Genomic DNA, 16,735 nt, shown 5'->3' with positions numbered 1-16,735 from the left:
AGTCAGACTGAAGTAAAGGAGAAGGGAACGGCAGCAAAAACTGTGGCTGTCGCTGTCACATGGGTGGGCCTGACAGTTTTTGAAAACAGTGACAAGTTGAGACTCCCTGTGATCTGTGTTATCTGCATGCATGTTACCTTGCATCTAAGGTTGCACATGACCCATAAAGAGCAACACGGACAAGCGAGTGAATCTCAGCTTGCCACTAACGAGCCTGTGGCCTTGGGACTGTCACTCAGCTTTTCCAAGCCTCATTTTCTTCATCTGGAAACAAAGAATAGTAGTATATGGTAGTATATATACTACTGGCATCGTGTGGATATATGCACAGGGCCTGGCTCATAAAAAGGACTCACTAAGTGTAGACAGCTATTATTGTTATTCCTAAAACCCACACACCGTGTTTCCCCAAAAATAAGATCTACCCATAAAATAAGCCCTAGCAGGATTTCTAAGCATTTGCGCAATATAAGCCCTATCCCCAAAATAAGACCTAGTGATGGGCGTGGCTACACAGTGCATCTGCACAACCCATGCATTTCGCCTCGGAGCGGTAAAGAAGATGAGCAGCCCTCCTCATCTGCCCCATGAGAGCTCTATTGCTTGACGTGAAAGATTGGGGCCAATGGTTCTAAAGGAAATAGAGTCGCAAGAAATTCAGGATGGAATTCGGGGTTTGGAGAGTTATGATGATGCTCCAGAAGAAGACGACTTAACTATATTCGAATAAAGGTAGATGGTTGTACCTTACTTAAAGAAAATAACACATCCCCTGAAAATAAGCCCTAGGGTGTCTTCTTGAGGAAAAATAAATATAAGACCCTGTCTTATTTTCGGGGAAACATGGTATAATGTTGGCATTAACCATAATCTCTACATTACCTGAAATTAGCAGCTGAGTACCGATGTTATGAGCAGAATTTCCTATCCTAGACACACTGCAGTATATCCTGAATTCGTGACCCACCCAGTCTAGCCCATGCAAAAATATTCCAGGCTTTGCTGACCAATGACTGCCACAATCTGAATTTTAGGTACAGTATTTTGTTTTTGTGACATACATAGTAATCCACAGATTCTACTGTTAATACCATTTGTATTTCAGTCATATGTAAACTTTGCATAAATCCACTGTTACAAAGCAAACTGTATTATAAGAGAACATAAACCTTTTAAAATTATTGTTATAAATCTTTTCTTATCAGGCACGTGGGAAAAAGCGCCAGATAGGCTGGTTCCCAGCTAATTACGTAAAACTTCTAAGCCCCGGGACGAGCAAAATCACTCCGACAGAGCCACCTAAGTCAACGGCTTTACCAGCAGGTGAGGACTTTGCAGTCTCTAATTGGCACCTGGCCTGCGTGGCACTTGGGTTTTTCCACTCAACTTTCTCATTGAATGTCTCAGATCTTTTCACATGTGCTATAAGCACTTCTTGTCCTTGCTGGGACTGAAACCCAAGTAATGTGATATGGAATATGTTTTTCAAAAGGACCAAATGTCTAAGTGGCTTTACTGTGCTGGGTACAACAGAGCCCTTGTTGGAACGCTCTTCCTACAGAGTCGTGAATGCCCTGGCATTGAAGCCAGATTTTTCTCTTGATTTCCTTCCAGCTATTTAAGTTGGGATTTGGGGGGGGGAGGAGACCACAGAAAGGGACACCTAAAAATAAATGGCTGGGGTCTCACGAGGTTAGGAGGTGGAGCTGGAGGCCTCGGGGGTCTGTTGGCTGTAATGTGGTGTTCACTGAAGACTAAAATAACTCCCTGTCCCATTCACTGTGAGCAGAGGGGGCTTCGGCTGAACGGGCAGGATGTTGTCTACACTGTCTGAGGGGCTGAGAAAGACCAGAGCACTGCAGCTGACCCGGTTGGCTATTTTCTGATCGAGGGGACTAAATTAGATGCTTTGGTAATATCTGAGAGGGGTGAGGTTAGGGGAGCAGATTTCTGCTGTAGGTCTTTAAGCCACCGATTCTTGGGTGGCATTTGTGGAAAGTGTAGAATTTTTGCTCCGATACCTTGTGGTTAAATGTCTGTGCTTTATGTCCCCAATGAAATAAGATTAAAACTTGGCAGCCTTTGCAAGAAATTAAAGGATTGGCCACTGTTGTGAGGAATCCCGACCCTGGCTGGGCCTCTCTGCTCGAGCCTGTAGCCTTGTGTAGGCAGAGGGGTGTGGGGCTAGCTGTATCTGCTCTCCCCGGGGAGCCCTGGTGGTGTCCACCCCACTTGGTGTGCAGACTCCTCACTGGGTTGGCTGAAACCCCCGGCATCATTTGCTGAAGTGATTGGATTAGCTGGAAGATTTGAAAAGCATAAATGTGTGTGTATATATATAGGTTGGTTAAGAAAGACTAATCGGGGACTATGACCTAACCATGCGGACTATCTGAAATGGAAATGCCAAGGAAGGAGAATGATTTTACCTTCTGGAGGCTTGAGTGAAAATGAGAGAAGAAAAACTACTCTTGCATAAGGAGATTTCTTTGAGGCAAAATTTTGAGACACAAGGATATGGCAGAATAATCTTTTAAAACACTGAGTTTTGCTTTTCACTAAGGTTTGGAATTTTGGGATGATAATTACCTTCCACCTTGAAAAAAAAGAGAGAAACTATAGGAAAGTCCCTATGACTTTACTGTCTTGTGCAGCTGTCTGGGGGTGGGGGCTTGTGCCAGGTTCCTGTGTCAGCGCTATAAATGAGTGGCACCAACTCTAAATGAAGGCGTCCAGTTAGCACTATAAATCTCCTGCTGACTAGTAAACATGAGAAAGAGGAAGATATTATAAAAACCAAAGACTTAGTGTGAAAATTTTGCTGTTGTCTTGGTTTTTAATTCTTGATCTTCCTCTACTGCCCACATTGTAAAAAGCCCATGAAAGCACTTCCACTTAATTCCCTCCTCTTCTGAAAGGACAGAAATAACACACAGGAAAACTTCGCGGTGTTGCCCGCAGCGGGGTGCAGCTGCTCACCCAGCCCTGTCTCCTGCAGTGTGCCAGGTGATCGGGATGTACGATTACACCGCGCAAAACGACGATGAGCTGGCCTTCAACAAGGGCCAGATCATCAACGTCCTCAACAAGGAAGACCCCGACTGGTGGAAAGGAGAAGTCAACGGACAAGTGGGGCTCTTCCCGTCCAATTATGTGAAGCTGACCACAGACATGGACCCAAGCCAGCAATGTAAGTGCCCTGGCGGCTCTGTTGCCTCGCCTCTCTGGTACCTTCCAGTAAAACATGCAGCATTGCTCTGATTCTGCTGAGCTTTGTTTGCAGAACTTAAAGCTAGACCATTGCTGCATTTGCAACAGTCTCTTTGAAGACCTTCTGTAATGCAAGACTTTATCTTGTGGGTTTTTCTTTTTTTTTAATTTTCATTCCTTCTGTAGCATGTCCCCTCCCTCCCCTTCCCCCTTTTTTCCTTTTTTTTTTTTTTAATCATTTTGGCATCATGCTGTTTACATGCCTGACTCATTTTCCTAGCTTGAATTTTGCTCATTGTTTTGTTTTGCTTATGTGTTGTTTTCCTCCTTTTTCTAGGAATCATATGTTGTCCATCCCCCCCTCAGGCTTGAAAGTCCTCAAAGAGACCCACTATCCCATATCACTGCCCAGAGGGATGATGGGAGATGCAGCCTTGATCATGTGACTTCCAGCATGATCACCTACTGCCTTCTGAGTAGAAGAACTCACTGCAGAGCAGTTTACCTCATTTTACCTTAGTTGCATGTGATCGCAATGTTTGAGTTATTACTTGCAGACATAGGAGCAAAAATTACAAAATTACACAGGGTAGTGGGTCCTTTTGTGGCTTTCCTAGTTACTCAAATTGACTTCCCCCCACCTTTGCACAGGTGCTTTCAATAGTTTTAAAATTATTTTTAAATATATATTTTAGCCTTTTAATAAACAAAATAAATAAATTACTTCTTTGCTATCTTGGTTTTGCAAAAAGACCCACTATCAAGGAATGCTGCATGTGCTATTAAAAATTGTTCCAAATGTCCATAAATCTGAGACTTGATGTATTTTTTCATTTTGTCCAGTGTTACCAACTAAATTGTGTAGTTTGGGGTTTTCCCCCCCACTATAGAATTTCAGAGGAGTTTAGTATATTTGTTTTAAAGACGTGTAGAATGAGCCCAATTAAACAGAAGGTGTTTTGTGCTTGTTTGTATCAGATGTACCTTGTTGAGCATGTAATACATCCTGTACATAAGAAATTAGTTCTTTCCATGGCAAAAGCTATTACCTTGTATGATGCTCTAATCATATTGCATTAATTTTATTTTGCACAGTGACCTTGTAGCCACATGAGACAGCACTCTGTGTTCTTGTTTGGTCTCAGATTTATCTGGTTGAGTTGGTGTTTTGTTTGGGGTTTTTAATTTGGCGTGTTTTCATTGCCGTAAAATCAGCAGACAACACCATTGAGGTTGTTACCATCAACAAAATCTACAATCTCTTTTTAGTCTTGTTACATGAAGTTTTATTCCAATTACTTTTCATGGAATGACATATTTTGAACAAGTAATTTTCTTGACAAGAAAGAATGTATAGAAGTCTCCCTGCAATTAATTTCCAATGTTTACATTTTTTAACTAGACTGTGGAATTTCTACAGATTAATATTGAAATGAAGCTCATGGTCCGTTTATGTGTTAGATGTGCTGTAGCTGAAGCCCTGTTTGTCTTTTAAACCCTAGTTGGAAGCTCTCAATAAAAATGCCCGCTGCTGACAGCACAGAAACTGGGGTGGGGGAGCCCCAAGCACAATCTAGCTGTCCTACTAATGACTTTGTAATGTGTACTCCCCTTGCGTTTCCCGGCCCCCTCGGGAGACTGAGCTGGCGGTCGCCAGGGGTCCTTTTCCAATTCACACAGTGCAGAGAGCGGGGACCGCTCCTCCCCACTCAGTTGCACTTCAGTATTTTCATGGATATGAATGTAAAATATATAAATATATAAACCTGCGGCTTTAACAACTGTAATACAACCTTTTGAATTAGTTACGTGTATAGATAATTAAATTCTTCATATAAAATGTTAGATGGAAACGTCTCTGTGTTCTTGATGTTGGAACCTGGCAGTGGTGTTGGGGAAACGAACAGACTAGATGTCAGCGGGTGGCCTGCTGCCCACGTGGCGACTGTGACGTGTGCTCTTTGAGATACAGCCCTAATCAGAGTCCTCACCGAGTCTTCCCTGAACGGCCCTCCCTCGCCCCTTGCTTCCCCGCTCCCTGATCAATATGGAAACCATTGCTCCTTATAATACCGGTTTTGAAACCTAGAACTCTACCACCCAGTTTAGCAGTTAACCTAGCTCATTGGGCTTTTGATGCATGTTGTTGACACATCGAAGGTGTGTGATTTGGCTCAGGGCACAAAACATTTGGTCCAAAAGATGTATCATCATAAGGGGCTGGTGAACACCCCCAAAATGTGTGGCTAAAGACAGAAACTTGGCACGTCTTCCGTATTGTTCTTCGGGACTGGCTTCTGCCTGGCACACTGCAGTCTTGTTGCCTTTGCGGAAGTTACCCGGTGTACACACAGGCGCAGCTGTTTGCTACGATGACCTCGGGCTTGAGTCCATCCTCACGAACGTCACTTAGTAGGTCCCACCCCTGCCATTCAGGTGACAAGCGATTTCCTTCATCAGTTCAGCAGATATCTTTAGGAAGACATCTGCCACGAGTCGGGGCCCCAGCTGGCTTCTGGCTAGAGTGTGGTACTCAATCCAAGGTCCCTGTCCTCCTGGAGTTTATATTTTAATGGAAGGAACAAGCAGAAACCCAAACTCCTGCAGTCCATATAAGTAGATATGGTATGTGTGTGTGTGTGTGTGTGTGTGTGAGATGAGGTGCTAAGTTCTGTGCTCCAAGTATGGATGTGAGGCACCTCCGGGCGGGGGGCAGTGGGATGTTGACTGCAGAGAAAGGGTCGGAGGACCTTCCAGGAGGAAGTGATGTTTAAGCTGAGACCTGAAGGGTAAGGAAGAGCCAGATGAAGCGGGGAAGAGAAATGGCTGCCGTAGACAGAGATGTCGGGTCATGCAAAGGCTCAGAGGTAGGCAGAGAGGAGATCCTTCCCGCTGTCCTCCCCTCCCCCCGCCCACCCCTTTGTGGTGCTACGTTCGAGTCAGCAAGCCCCCCACTCCCCAGGACCCCTTCACCTGTATAAGCCAGACTTTCTTCTCCAGTCTAGACTTGGGCTGGAAGGAATACAGTTGCCAAGGTGGGTAATACTACAATACTCTGCATAACTCAGTCTCGAGCACCTCTCTGCGGGTCACCCCCCAGCCTTTCTTCTGGGTTTGTGAAACTGACACAGGTTGTTCCCAGGAAACTGCTCTTTCTCCTCACAAATCATTCTGTTTGCATTTGATGATAGAGCATCCATCTGACCCAGTGGTTCTCAACGGTGGGGGGCGGGGGTGGTTGCTCCACATCCCACAACACACAGGACAGCCCCGAGACCAAGAGGGACCTAGCCCAGATGTCACCAGAGCTGAGGTTGAGAAATCCTGTCTCACCCCTGCTGGCCACTGTGGTTAATGTTCACCTGGTTGCTCATAACCAATAAAGTTGCTCTGGCAACTACTGCTGAGTAAATTTAATCACTTAATAAGCTCATCTCATATATATGCAGCATTAAAAAGTATCCCAGAAACTTGGTTTTTTATTTCAAAATCTTTTTTTTTTTTTTTTTTTTTTTTTGAGACAGAGTCTCCCTCTGTCGCCCTGGCTGGAGTGCGGTGGAATCATCATACCTCACTGCAACCTCACACTCCTGGGCTCAAGTGATCCTCCTGCCTCAGCCTCCTGAATAGCTGGGACTACAGGCGCACGCCACCATGCCCGGTTAATTTTTCTATTTTTTGTAGAGACGGGGTCTTGCTCTTGCTCAGGCTGGTCTTGAACTCCTGAGCTCAAGTGAGCCTCCCGCCTCAGCCTCCCAGAGTGCTGGGATGACAGGCGTGAACCACCGCGCCGGGCCTCAAAAATCTTCTTATTCTTGATTATCCCTCACACTTTCTGCACTTTGGTACTAGATTAAACTACTTCAGTCATATTCTTAGAGAATCCGGTTAGCAAAAAGCTGAGTGAAAGGGAGAGAAAGCATCTCCTAATCAATTAGTGAAGAGATACTAGGTATCTCCTTTGTCCTCAGGGAGTAAAGGTGTCAAGTTTGGTTGGTTTGTTAGCTATTTATTTTATTTTATTTTATTTTATTTTATTTTATTTTATTTTTTTGAGACAGAGTCTCGCTTTGTTGTCCAGGCTAGAGTGAGTGCCATGGCGTCAGCCTAGCTCACAGCAACCTCAATCTCCTGGGCTCGAGCGATCCTTCTGCCTCAGCCTCCCGAGTAGCTGGGACTACAGGCATGAGCCACCATGCCCGGCTAATTTTTTATATATATATCAGTTGGCCAATTAATTTCTTTCTATTTATAGTAGAGACGGGGTCTCGCTCTTACTCAGGCTGGTTTTGAACTCCTGACCTTGAGCAATCCGCCTGCCTCGGCCTCCCAAGAGCTAGGATTACAGGCGTGAGCCACCGCGCCCGGCCTTGTTAGCTATTTATTAAACGAAAATAACTGGTCATTAAATCATTTAATTTCATATTGGCCTGTGTAAATACATTTGCAACTGAACTTTGGATACAGTTTTGCTCCGGTGGCATTAGATAAGAAGAGTCCAAACGAGACAGTCGTCATTGTGCACTTAGGGATCTCTGGCCTTGGGTCAGCCCATTGCAGAGCGGAGCCAGGAGACTTGAGGAACCCTGGTGGTTGGGCTCCCCAAGCCCCAGATAAAAGGGCTTCTGGAAGAAGCTGGTCCAAAGCAAAGACTCAGGCCTTAGTAAAGTTATGAAATGTGAACTGTTATGTGGATGGTAGACACCAGTGTCTGCCCTGTTTCTGTACGGGACCCCGGGCAGACCCAGGCTCCCTCTGCAAATGGTGGCAATTGGGTGATCTCTACACTGTCTTTAATACCATCAGAAGAAAAACTCAGGAACACTAGCTCAGGAAAACCTTCCAAATGGTAGGTTTAGCCATATGAAATTGCCAGTTCTTACCTACAAAAACAGCAGTTCCACACAGTTCAACCTAGTACAATAGATCATCACCTGCACATGAGAAGTTAGGTACTAAAAAATGCCTGTTGAACGAGTGGCCCAAATGAACCACTGACCGTCTAGAAAACAGGGTCTCAGTTCTCCACGCGCCTCATCACCCTCAGAGAGGAAACCCAGATGTCTCTCCAGTTTCCTTTCCCGTTAGGCCTGGGTTTCCCAAAAGCAACAGCATCCTTGGACGGGGCCGCCCCTGGAGTCTCTTGCTCATTTGGTCTAAGAAGGAGGCTGGGGACCGGGGACCTTCATCTGGGCCAGGTCTCCACTCCAGCATGGGGTGGGGGAAGCACACGCTGGGGTCACGGTGGGGGGTGGGGGCAGGTACAGCAAACCACGGTCAGTCCTGCTTCCTGGAAAACTGAAAATCATTTCTGAGACAGTATTTTTTCTCTTCTAACAAAATTACAAATTCTCTTCATTCTTTTTAGTTCCAAAAATATTCAAGAGAACTTTTCCGAGAACTATGTTGAATGCCCATGATCCCCAAAATGCAGGGGAAAAGGGCACCTTCTTCACAAGGTCTGATGTTTTGGATCTGATAGGACAGGGAAACGTAATAAGGACAAAGGTCACGAGAGCCTTATGTGACTTTCGCTTCAGCCAGCATTTTCTGGGGCCCTTCTTTAAGAAAACCTCACTTATGAAAACCACACTTCCAGAAAGTTTCCTGATGTGTAGCTAGCGACTCCATTTCAAAGGGTCCCATAGCCTCTTAGGAAGAGTCTATTCTTTAAATTGAAAGCTCCCCAGGCATTTTTAAATCATGTGACCTGATTCACAAAAATTAAGGTTTCGTTTGTAAAAAAAAAAAAAAACAAAAACAAAATTAGCATCAGCTACAAGATTACATATATATAGTGTCTATGCGACTTTCTGTTAAGCATGTTACCTCTTAGACGCTACCATGTTATTGTTTTATTACTTTATGGCATCAACAGGGTGTGTGTGTGTGGCTGGCAGGTGCAGTGAGACAGTGACTTACAGGTGACTTAAATGCCTACATCTGCAGCTTGGTGACAGTGAGCTCAGGGTACAGCCAGGAAGCAGTTAGACGCCCCTGTGTAGAAGATTCTGGCAGAGGCTGACAGCTGCAATTTCCACATGTGCTTGGCACATTGTTTCCAAGCGATGTCGCAAGCCTCAGGAGGAAGCGTCCCTTCCTTCTATTAAGTCTATCATATTTTAAAAAGTTGACCAGTTCCTTCTCTTGAAGTGGCTTCACTGAACTCTCACCCAGGAGCGGGGAAAGCACTTCTGTGTTGCCGGTTTTCATTAAGGAAGCGGTTTTGCTGATGCCCCTGGTTTTCCCCTCCTGTCCCCGGCCGTCCCTTCCCCTCTGGTCCCCGTCCCCACACACCCACGCACACCGATCCACTGTGTCGTATTCAGGCCCCACCTAGAAAGGCAGAGAGGCCCGGGGTGGGGGTGGGGTGCAGATTATTCGATGAAGTCGAGATCTTAGAGAACGCTGGGCAGGAGCCTTGCCCTGGTAGCTCTGAGGGTGTAGGGAGACTCTGATGTCCTCACAGTCAGCTCTTCCGACTCCCTGGCTAGTCCTCTTTCTAGATGTACCATCTGAGAAGAGCAGCCCCATCTTTCCCAGAGCCCCTGCCTGCACAGAATCGGTGGCCCCAAAACTTTGGAAAGACAGGGAATGGGCCCCTCTTCCCTCGTGCGAGTCACTCACCTCTGGGATATTGCCCTGGGAGTTTGGAGTGGTCGGTGAGGATTCCAGCACACTGGTGCACATTTTCCACACACAAGCTCACCGCTGGCCTGCCTCAACCTTCCCTTCTCCTCTCCTTGACTGTGGGGAGGTGCGCCAAAGACGCAGGCTCGCCCGAGATGCCCTCACCCCGTGCCAGCGTAAGATCTTGTTGCTGCTATAGCCTCGGTTTCCATTCCTGGCCTCCGCGAGGAAAGCCCTGTGCCATATATAAAAACGCAGATTCTCCGAGAGCTCAGGCTAATATTTCATTCCATTTCTCCTACAATTTTGGAACGTTTTACGTTCCTGTGTGCCACCTGCCTATAGGAAGATGGAGATTCAGAGGGGAAAATCAACATAACTGCATGCTGGGCCCCCTTGGAGGCTAAGAAGCAATCCAGGATGGCAGGTCAGAGCACACGTTCGAATCCCAGCTTTGCCAGGTACTCGTCGCGCGTTCCTGGACAAGAAGACCTGACCTCTCTGTGCCTCAGTGTCCTCATTTACACACGGAGGGAGAGTGACAGCAGCTCGCAGAGAGTAAGCTCCAACAGACAGGAGCTTTGTTGCTGCGTTGCTGGAGAGACAAAGCATTTGGGGCTGGCAGTGGGCATCACGGAATGCAATCTAGAGGCTTCCTGCTTGCTTTCCTGCATTAAACCCGGACAGCAGGTGGGCTGTGCGCATTTTCAGACTTGGTAGGAAACATGCCTTTATGGATCAGGGATTTCAGAGAAAAAAGATTGGACAGCTTCCCCGAAAATCTTCAGACCTCTCGTTGCAAGATTCGCCCCGTTCATCTGTGCGTAACTCACGGCCCCTCTTCCTCCGCGAGCAGGGGGCCACCTGTGCAGAGGCAAGCGGCTTTTTAAACGACTTCCCCGAGCTCCTGTGACGTGCAGGGCCCCTCTCTGGACCTAAGACCAGAGCCTACTCGGCAGACTCTCGGTGGGCGTGGACAAGCTGCCCGAGTTTCACACGCTAACGGTGGGGAGGCCAACAGGGAAGATGGAATGTGCGACGCTTTTAAATGTCACGTCTGGTCTGTGTTGGCAGGGCCATGCCGCGCTCCACAATAAACCTGTCACAAGCGCGTTGAGTCACTGGGTCCTTTATTTCTCATCACGGCATTCTGTGGCCTTGTGTTCTCTTGCCAGCAAAGAATGGAACGTTCAGCCCCCCGAGACTTGCCAGCCGCTGGGGTTTTTTAAGCGATCGTGCAGCTTGGAGAAGGGGCATGCGCTGCCAGGGGGTGCTTCCCATAGCGCCGTCTGTGTGCACCCCGAGAGGCCTCTGTCTGCCAGGCCTCCAGCAGCGCCCGGGGCTGCGGTCTGCCCAGCAGAGGAGCAAAGCCAGGAATGCCTCTTTCCTCTCTGGGGTGTTACCTTGGAGCCCTGAGGCCCCACGGGAAGGCCCCCACACGTCTGAGCCCTCCACTGACTGGTATCCACTGGGAAGCCTCACCCACCCCAGCCCCAGGGGCAGAAGTGCAACTGCCAGCCCTCTTCCTCCCCTTCCCGCCCGCCCTCCTGCTGTGTGGCCTGTGAGAGCGGGAGGGGCCGGCCTGCTCGAGTTTCCTGAGGGACCTGGACCCAGCCTGGCGGTAGAAAGGGCTGTGCTCAGCCAGCACCAGCAGAGGAGACGCCTGCAGGGGACAGGCAGCAGAGAAGTGAGCAGAGTCATTCCAGCTAGTGATGAGTAAGCAGGGAAGAGTGTGACGAAGGGCCAGGGCTGTGGCCGATGGGTGGCCTGGGAAGGCACCTCCAAAGGGTGGGGCCCCGGCTGCAGAGAAGGAGTTGGCCTGTGCAGACCTTGGGGATCAAGCCTGCTCAGCCCCAGGAACTACAGGTGCAAAGGCCCTGGGTCGAATGACCCTCTCCTGGTCTCTGCACCCACTCTCACCTCCTTCTAGCCTTCTCCATGCAACCTTTTTTTTTTTTTCGTTTTTGAGACAGAGTCTCACTTTGTTGCCCAGGCTAGAGTGAGTGCCGTGGCATCAGCCTAGCTCACAGCAACCTCAAACTCCTGGGCTCAAGCAATCCTTCTGCCTCAGCCTCCCGAGTAGCTGGGACTACAGGCATGCGCCACCATGCCCAGCTAATTTTTTTTATATATATTAGTTGGCCAATTAATTTCTTTCTATTTATAGTAGAGATGGGGTCTCACTGTTGCTCAGGCTGGTTTCGAACTCCTGACCTCGAGCAATCCGCCTGCCTGGGCCTCCCAGAGTGCTAGGATTACAGGCGTGAGCCACCGCGCCTGGCCCAGGGACCTATTTTAAAAGTACAACCTTTTCTGCTTGAAGTCATCCAGGGGGTTCCCAGTCCTCGTGGATAAAGACCTCAATCTCCCACTTGGTCTCCTAGCCCTCCCTGATCTGCCGCCTCCACCTCCAGCCTCTCACCTGCCCTGTCCTCATGTAAACTTGAACACACATTTTCACTCAAGTTTAATCACCTCCCCAGGGAAGCCTTCCCTCACCCCTGCATTCCTTCATGCTTGCAGAGGGGAGTCCCAGGCCGGGCCAGTCACAGAGTGGCTCTCCAGGCTCCCCTGGCCCAGAGTCCTTTCTAGCTCTTTCAACCACCCGGAGTCACTGTCATGACCTTTTACAAAAGCACAGGCTTGTGTAGCCCCAGTGGCTTTCCAGCTGGCCCTCTGGAAAGCCCTCCTCTCTGACCTCCAGACCACTTTATGGAAAGTTCATGCTCCTCACTCGGGCCCCCCGAGGAAGTTGGAAGCCACACCTGGGTCCCACTGGGCCCACGTCAGGGGGAAGTGAGGGTGCGCAGGCAGTGTAGACGCGGAGCCTTCCCCGGCCTTACGGCCTGACCCAACCTCCGCCGGCCTCGTCCACCTCCCAGGGCTCGTGTGTGCCCCCACCCCATCCAGTCGGGGGTTGGTGTGTGGGTGATTAGTCCACGTTCCCCATCATCCAGCCCTACCCTGCCTGTCCAGAGCCTTCCAGAGCCTTCTATCACCACATCCTTCTCACCACCGCCCCAGGATTCTTGCGTCGAGTTTAAGCCGCTGGTGAGCCCCAGCCGGAAGCGCCTGTGCCCCCCTTCCCCGCCTCCCCTGCCCACACGCCTCTACCCCTCCTGATTTCCCCGCCACCTTCCCTGCTCCATGAACGTGCCATGGGCCAGCTCCTTCCGGAATTCCCTACCATGGTTTAAGATGACGGGATAGAAAGACCGATACATAAATGCACGGATACTCCTTCCCCTCTAATTAGACTGAGTGTCCTGGGGCAAGGGTCACATCTCCACGTTCGTTGCGTCCCGACCCGACCTCCAATTAGCAGCAGGAAGAAGCGGTGACGGCGCCCACCTTGACCTTGTGCAGCTGACCTGTTGCAGGCGCGGGCCTCGCGCTGATCAGAGCGCCAGGCCGACCGCTCACCCTCGCACACCCTGCGGCACCCCGCGCCCGTGTGCGTGGCGGGCAGCCTTGGGGTTCCCTCCCGCGGTCGCACAGGCCTGGCCCTTCCCCGCCAGCTTGTCACGCTGTTCCTCCTGCCGAGTGTGGCCTGGGCCTGGGAAGGCAGCACCCTTACATGAAAACCGAATTCTCATGAAAAGACCCTAAAACAGGGAAATGAGCTTACTTCCTGCATCATTCCTGTAACCGCCCTCAACGCCATCTGTAATATTTACGTTTGTATCTGGTTTTCTGTCTCCCTCCCCACTCCCCAGCACGGAAGCGCCGTGGAAGCTGGGCCCGGGCGGGTCTACACGGCTGGCGAGAATGAGCAGCATGCGTCGTGGGCGCGGGCCGCCTCCGTGCTCTGGCGGGCCAGCGTGCTGGGTTAGGAGAGACCGCAGGGCCCCGCTGTGTGTGCTTAGACCCTTCTGAAGGAAGCTCCTTCGGGCAGAGACGCACACCTGCCCCTGGACCGCCCAGAGCTGCTCTGGCCTCCAGAGCTTCCCGGGCCCACGGCCGCCCGGGACTGGTCAGCCGAGGGTCGCGTTGAGAGAGGACTTGGCTGCCTTGACCCAGACTGGCAGCCACCAGCCCGCCAGCCCGGGATCCAAGACCAAGCGCGTCCTCTCCGCCACAGCCTGCAGGAATCGACCGGGAGGGGAAAAGGCATGGACCACACTTGGGCCCACGCTTTGAAACGCTGGTGGTTTCCTCTCGGGCCATATGTCCTGAGATGCCAACAGTAAAGGTTTCATTCTTGACAGAGGAAGTCACCGTACTGCCCCGAGCTCCACGGCGCCATCCCTGACACAGCGGCCTTGAGTGGAGTGACCACTGCAGCTGCGGCCCTGGAGTTGGGGGCCAGCAGTAGCGGGGTGGCCTCTCGTGCAGCCCCAGGGGCTCCGCCTATGGGTGGCCTCCCAGGGCTGGCGGATCTATGGTCGCAGCCCTCAAGCCCTTGGACAATTGCTTGAGGGACCTGCCAAGGGCTGGACTCGGCTCAGCAGTCGTGGCAACTGTCACACGCCATGTGCCCGAACCGATCTCGTTTCCAAGTCCCTCTCCCTTTTCGTGCCCCGCGTCATTTCCAAGTTGTCTTTCCTCTGATCGAGTGGTTCTCTCTCTTGGCTGTAGATTGGAACCACGTGGGAGTTTACGAATGATGGACACCCGGGCCCCACCCTGGCAAATTTGACGGAACTGGCCTGGGGCACGGCAGGGGCAACGGGATTTTTAAAAGCTCCCTGGGTGACTCCAATGTGCAGCCAGTCTCCAGGGCTACGGCCCACAGCCATCCTACACGCAGCTGCCGCAGTCATCTCCCCAAACACAGCCAAGACCTTCCGGCTCTGCAGCCCAGGCCTCCTCAACTGACGCCCCCATCTGTCAGGGCTAAATTGTGCCCCCCAATATTCATATGTCAAAGCCTCAATCCCCCAGTACATCAGGATGTGACTTTATTTGTCGATAAGCTCTTTAAAGGGTATGAAGTTAACTTGAGGCTGTTAGGGTGGGCCCTCATCCAATCTCCACTCTGGTGTCCTCATCAGAAGAGGAAATTGGGACGCATGAAGGGACACCAGAGATTTGCACACACACAGGGAAGACCACAGGAGGACACAGCAGGAAGACACCATGTGCCAGCCAAGCAGAGGGGCCTCGGGAGGAACCAGCCCGGCCGCTGCCCTCATGTGGGACTTCCTGTCTTTAGAGCTGTGACAAAAGGCAGTTGCTGGAACTGTGCCTCAGTTTCTCCATCTGTTCAATGGAGGATGAGCAATAGCTCCTGCCGGGGATCCCGGCGAGGATTGGCACGTGCGCGGCGCCCGGCTTCCATGTTAACACGCGTGGTTCAACATCAGCCCAGTGTCGGCTTCCGACTCCCCACCTGCTCCCGGGGCACCAGGTGCCCACTCTGCCCCCGTTTGCTCCAGCTCTTCCCTCTGACCCCCTGGCTTCTAGCCACCCACCTGGCGCTGCCTGCCGAAGTCCAAATTCCTCCCCCTCTGCCAGGCGGTCCCAGACCCCTCTCGTCGAGGCTCGGAGTCCAACGCAATTGTGCTTGTGCTCCTACTGCAACACCTCGATCCGCCCTGGTCCCCAAAGGACTGGTCTCCAGAGCTGCTAAGGAGACCCAGAATGCCGCAGGGGAGGCCAGGCGGGAAGCAAGAGCTCAGGGAGGAGGAAAACTCAGGGTGGGGACGGAGAGGGGCTGGAAGGAGCTGCAGAATTCACACCACGGGGACGTCACGCCGTGCCAGGAATTCCAGTTGCAAGGCCATGAATGTCAGTGCCCTTTCATTCCCCCAACTTGCATATTTATGGAAAACTAGGAGATGATTTATCCTTGAGAGGAATTGGATTTTCACCCCTTCTCAACAGCCATTAAACTGCCTGGCAGCCCACGCGGACTGCATTCCCCTTCTTGGGAAAAAAACGAGGCTTATTTGGAACCCACGTTGGCATTTTAAGCTCCTGGGTGACGACTGAGTGGAGGCGCCCGAGGGACCCGGCTACAAGTGGCACGATGGGTCTCCAGGCCAGGCCGGAGGGGGACGTCTGGGCTCCGCCGGACCCACTGGGGTCTCGGTGCCATGGGGCGGCATCCCCTGCCCCTCACCTCCGTGCCCACGGGCGTCTCCAGACTCCCATAAAAGTCGCATCTTAAGGATCTACAACTCGGAGGCCTCAAGGACTGATGACAGCTTGCAGCGATGTCCTTTACTAGGTGCCTGCAACTCGGCAAGGCTCAGGGTCGGCCTGGGCCTCCCGAGCCATGGGCAGGCGGCAGGACAAGGACCCAGCCTGCCCTGCTCCTCCCCGAAGCCCGGGGAGCCGCAGGTTCACCGCCCGGAGAGCGCTGGGGTTTCAGGCATCCGCTGCAGGGTGGAGGGACGTGGTGCCAGACCACAGAACTTTCTTCACGTCACACCCACATGGGCGTCATCTGCTATTCCTACACAGCAGGCCACCCCACGCTACGGCTCTGCCCGGGATGTTGCAGAGAACTCAGTGGGATTCATTTTCCCAGGAGAATCCAGCGAGCGCAGTGAGGGCTCCCCTGGCGGAGAGATAGGGAGGTTGAGGGAAGCCTGCAGTGTAGACGAGACCTCCACAAGCCCAAGTAGCATATGTCCTGCCGACCGGGCTCCATTCGGCCGGAGGATTTAGGCTGAGTGTCCCCAGAGACATCGGCATATCCTTTCCCTTAAAAGTGAAAAGCCATCGCTGAACTTCCATGCTGCCCTCTCCCCTGGGCCCTCGGCATTTTGTCTCTGAGCTCTGGTTCCCGCATCATGACCCCTGTCATCTGGCCCCTTCCTCCTTCCCACCTGCTCTCCCGCGGCGTCTCTGTTTACCTGGCACCTGGGCGAACGTGCTGGCCTCGGCCTTCCAGTCCACGTGGACACCCAGCCCCAGGGGGGGCCCTCAATGAAGCCTCCCCCCCCCC

At 51.3% G+C, this 16,735-nt stretch overlaps 1 protein-coding gene across 8 annotated transcripts in view; it reads left to right on the top strand.

The window, feature by feature from the left end:
- ITSN1 (intersectin 1) overlaps positions 1 to 16,735 on the top strand; it is a 222,367-nt gene that overhangs the window by 163,272 nt on the left and 42,360 nt on the right. For 4 of the 8 annotated variants that reach the window (XM_020284785.2, XM_020284783.2, XM_020284784.2 and 1 more), the window contains 3 exons: positions 1,206 to 1,323; positions 2,999 to 3,190; positions 3,548 to 5,055. In XM_020284785.2, coding sequence (XP_020140374.1) covers positions 1,206 to 1,323; positions 2,999 to 3,190; positions 3,548 to 3,549 — 312 coding nt within the window. In that variant the 3' untranslated portion in view covers positions 3,550 to 5,055. Of the gene's footprint in view, positions 1 to 1,205; positions 1,324 to 2,998; positions 3,191 to 3,547; positions 5,056 to 16,735 lie in introns of those variants that run through there. The other 4 variants (XM_012747020.3, XM_012747022.3, XM_012747015.3 and 1 more) reach the window with 1 other exon arrangement.

This window comes from Microcebus murinus, chromosome 1 (genome assembly GCF_040939455.1).
Source record: "Microcebus murinus isolate Inina chromosome 1, M.murinus_Inina_mat1.0, whole genome shotgun sequence".
NCBI classification, from domain to species: Eukaryota; Metazoa; Chordata; class Mammalia; order Primates; family Cheirogaleidae; genus Microcebus; species Microcebus murinus.
Note: the sequence above shows the minus strand (reverse complement) of the source record. Positions and strands in the feature narration are given on the sequence as shown.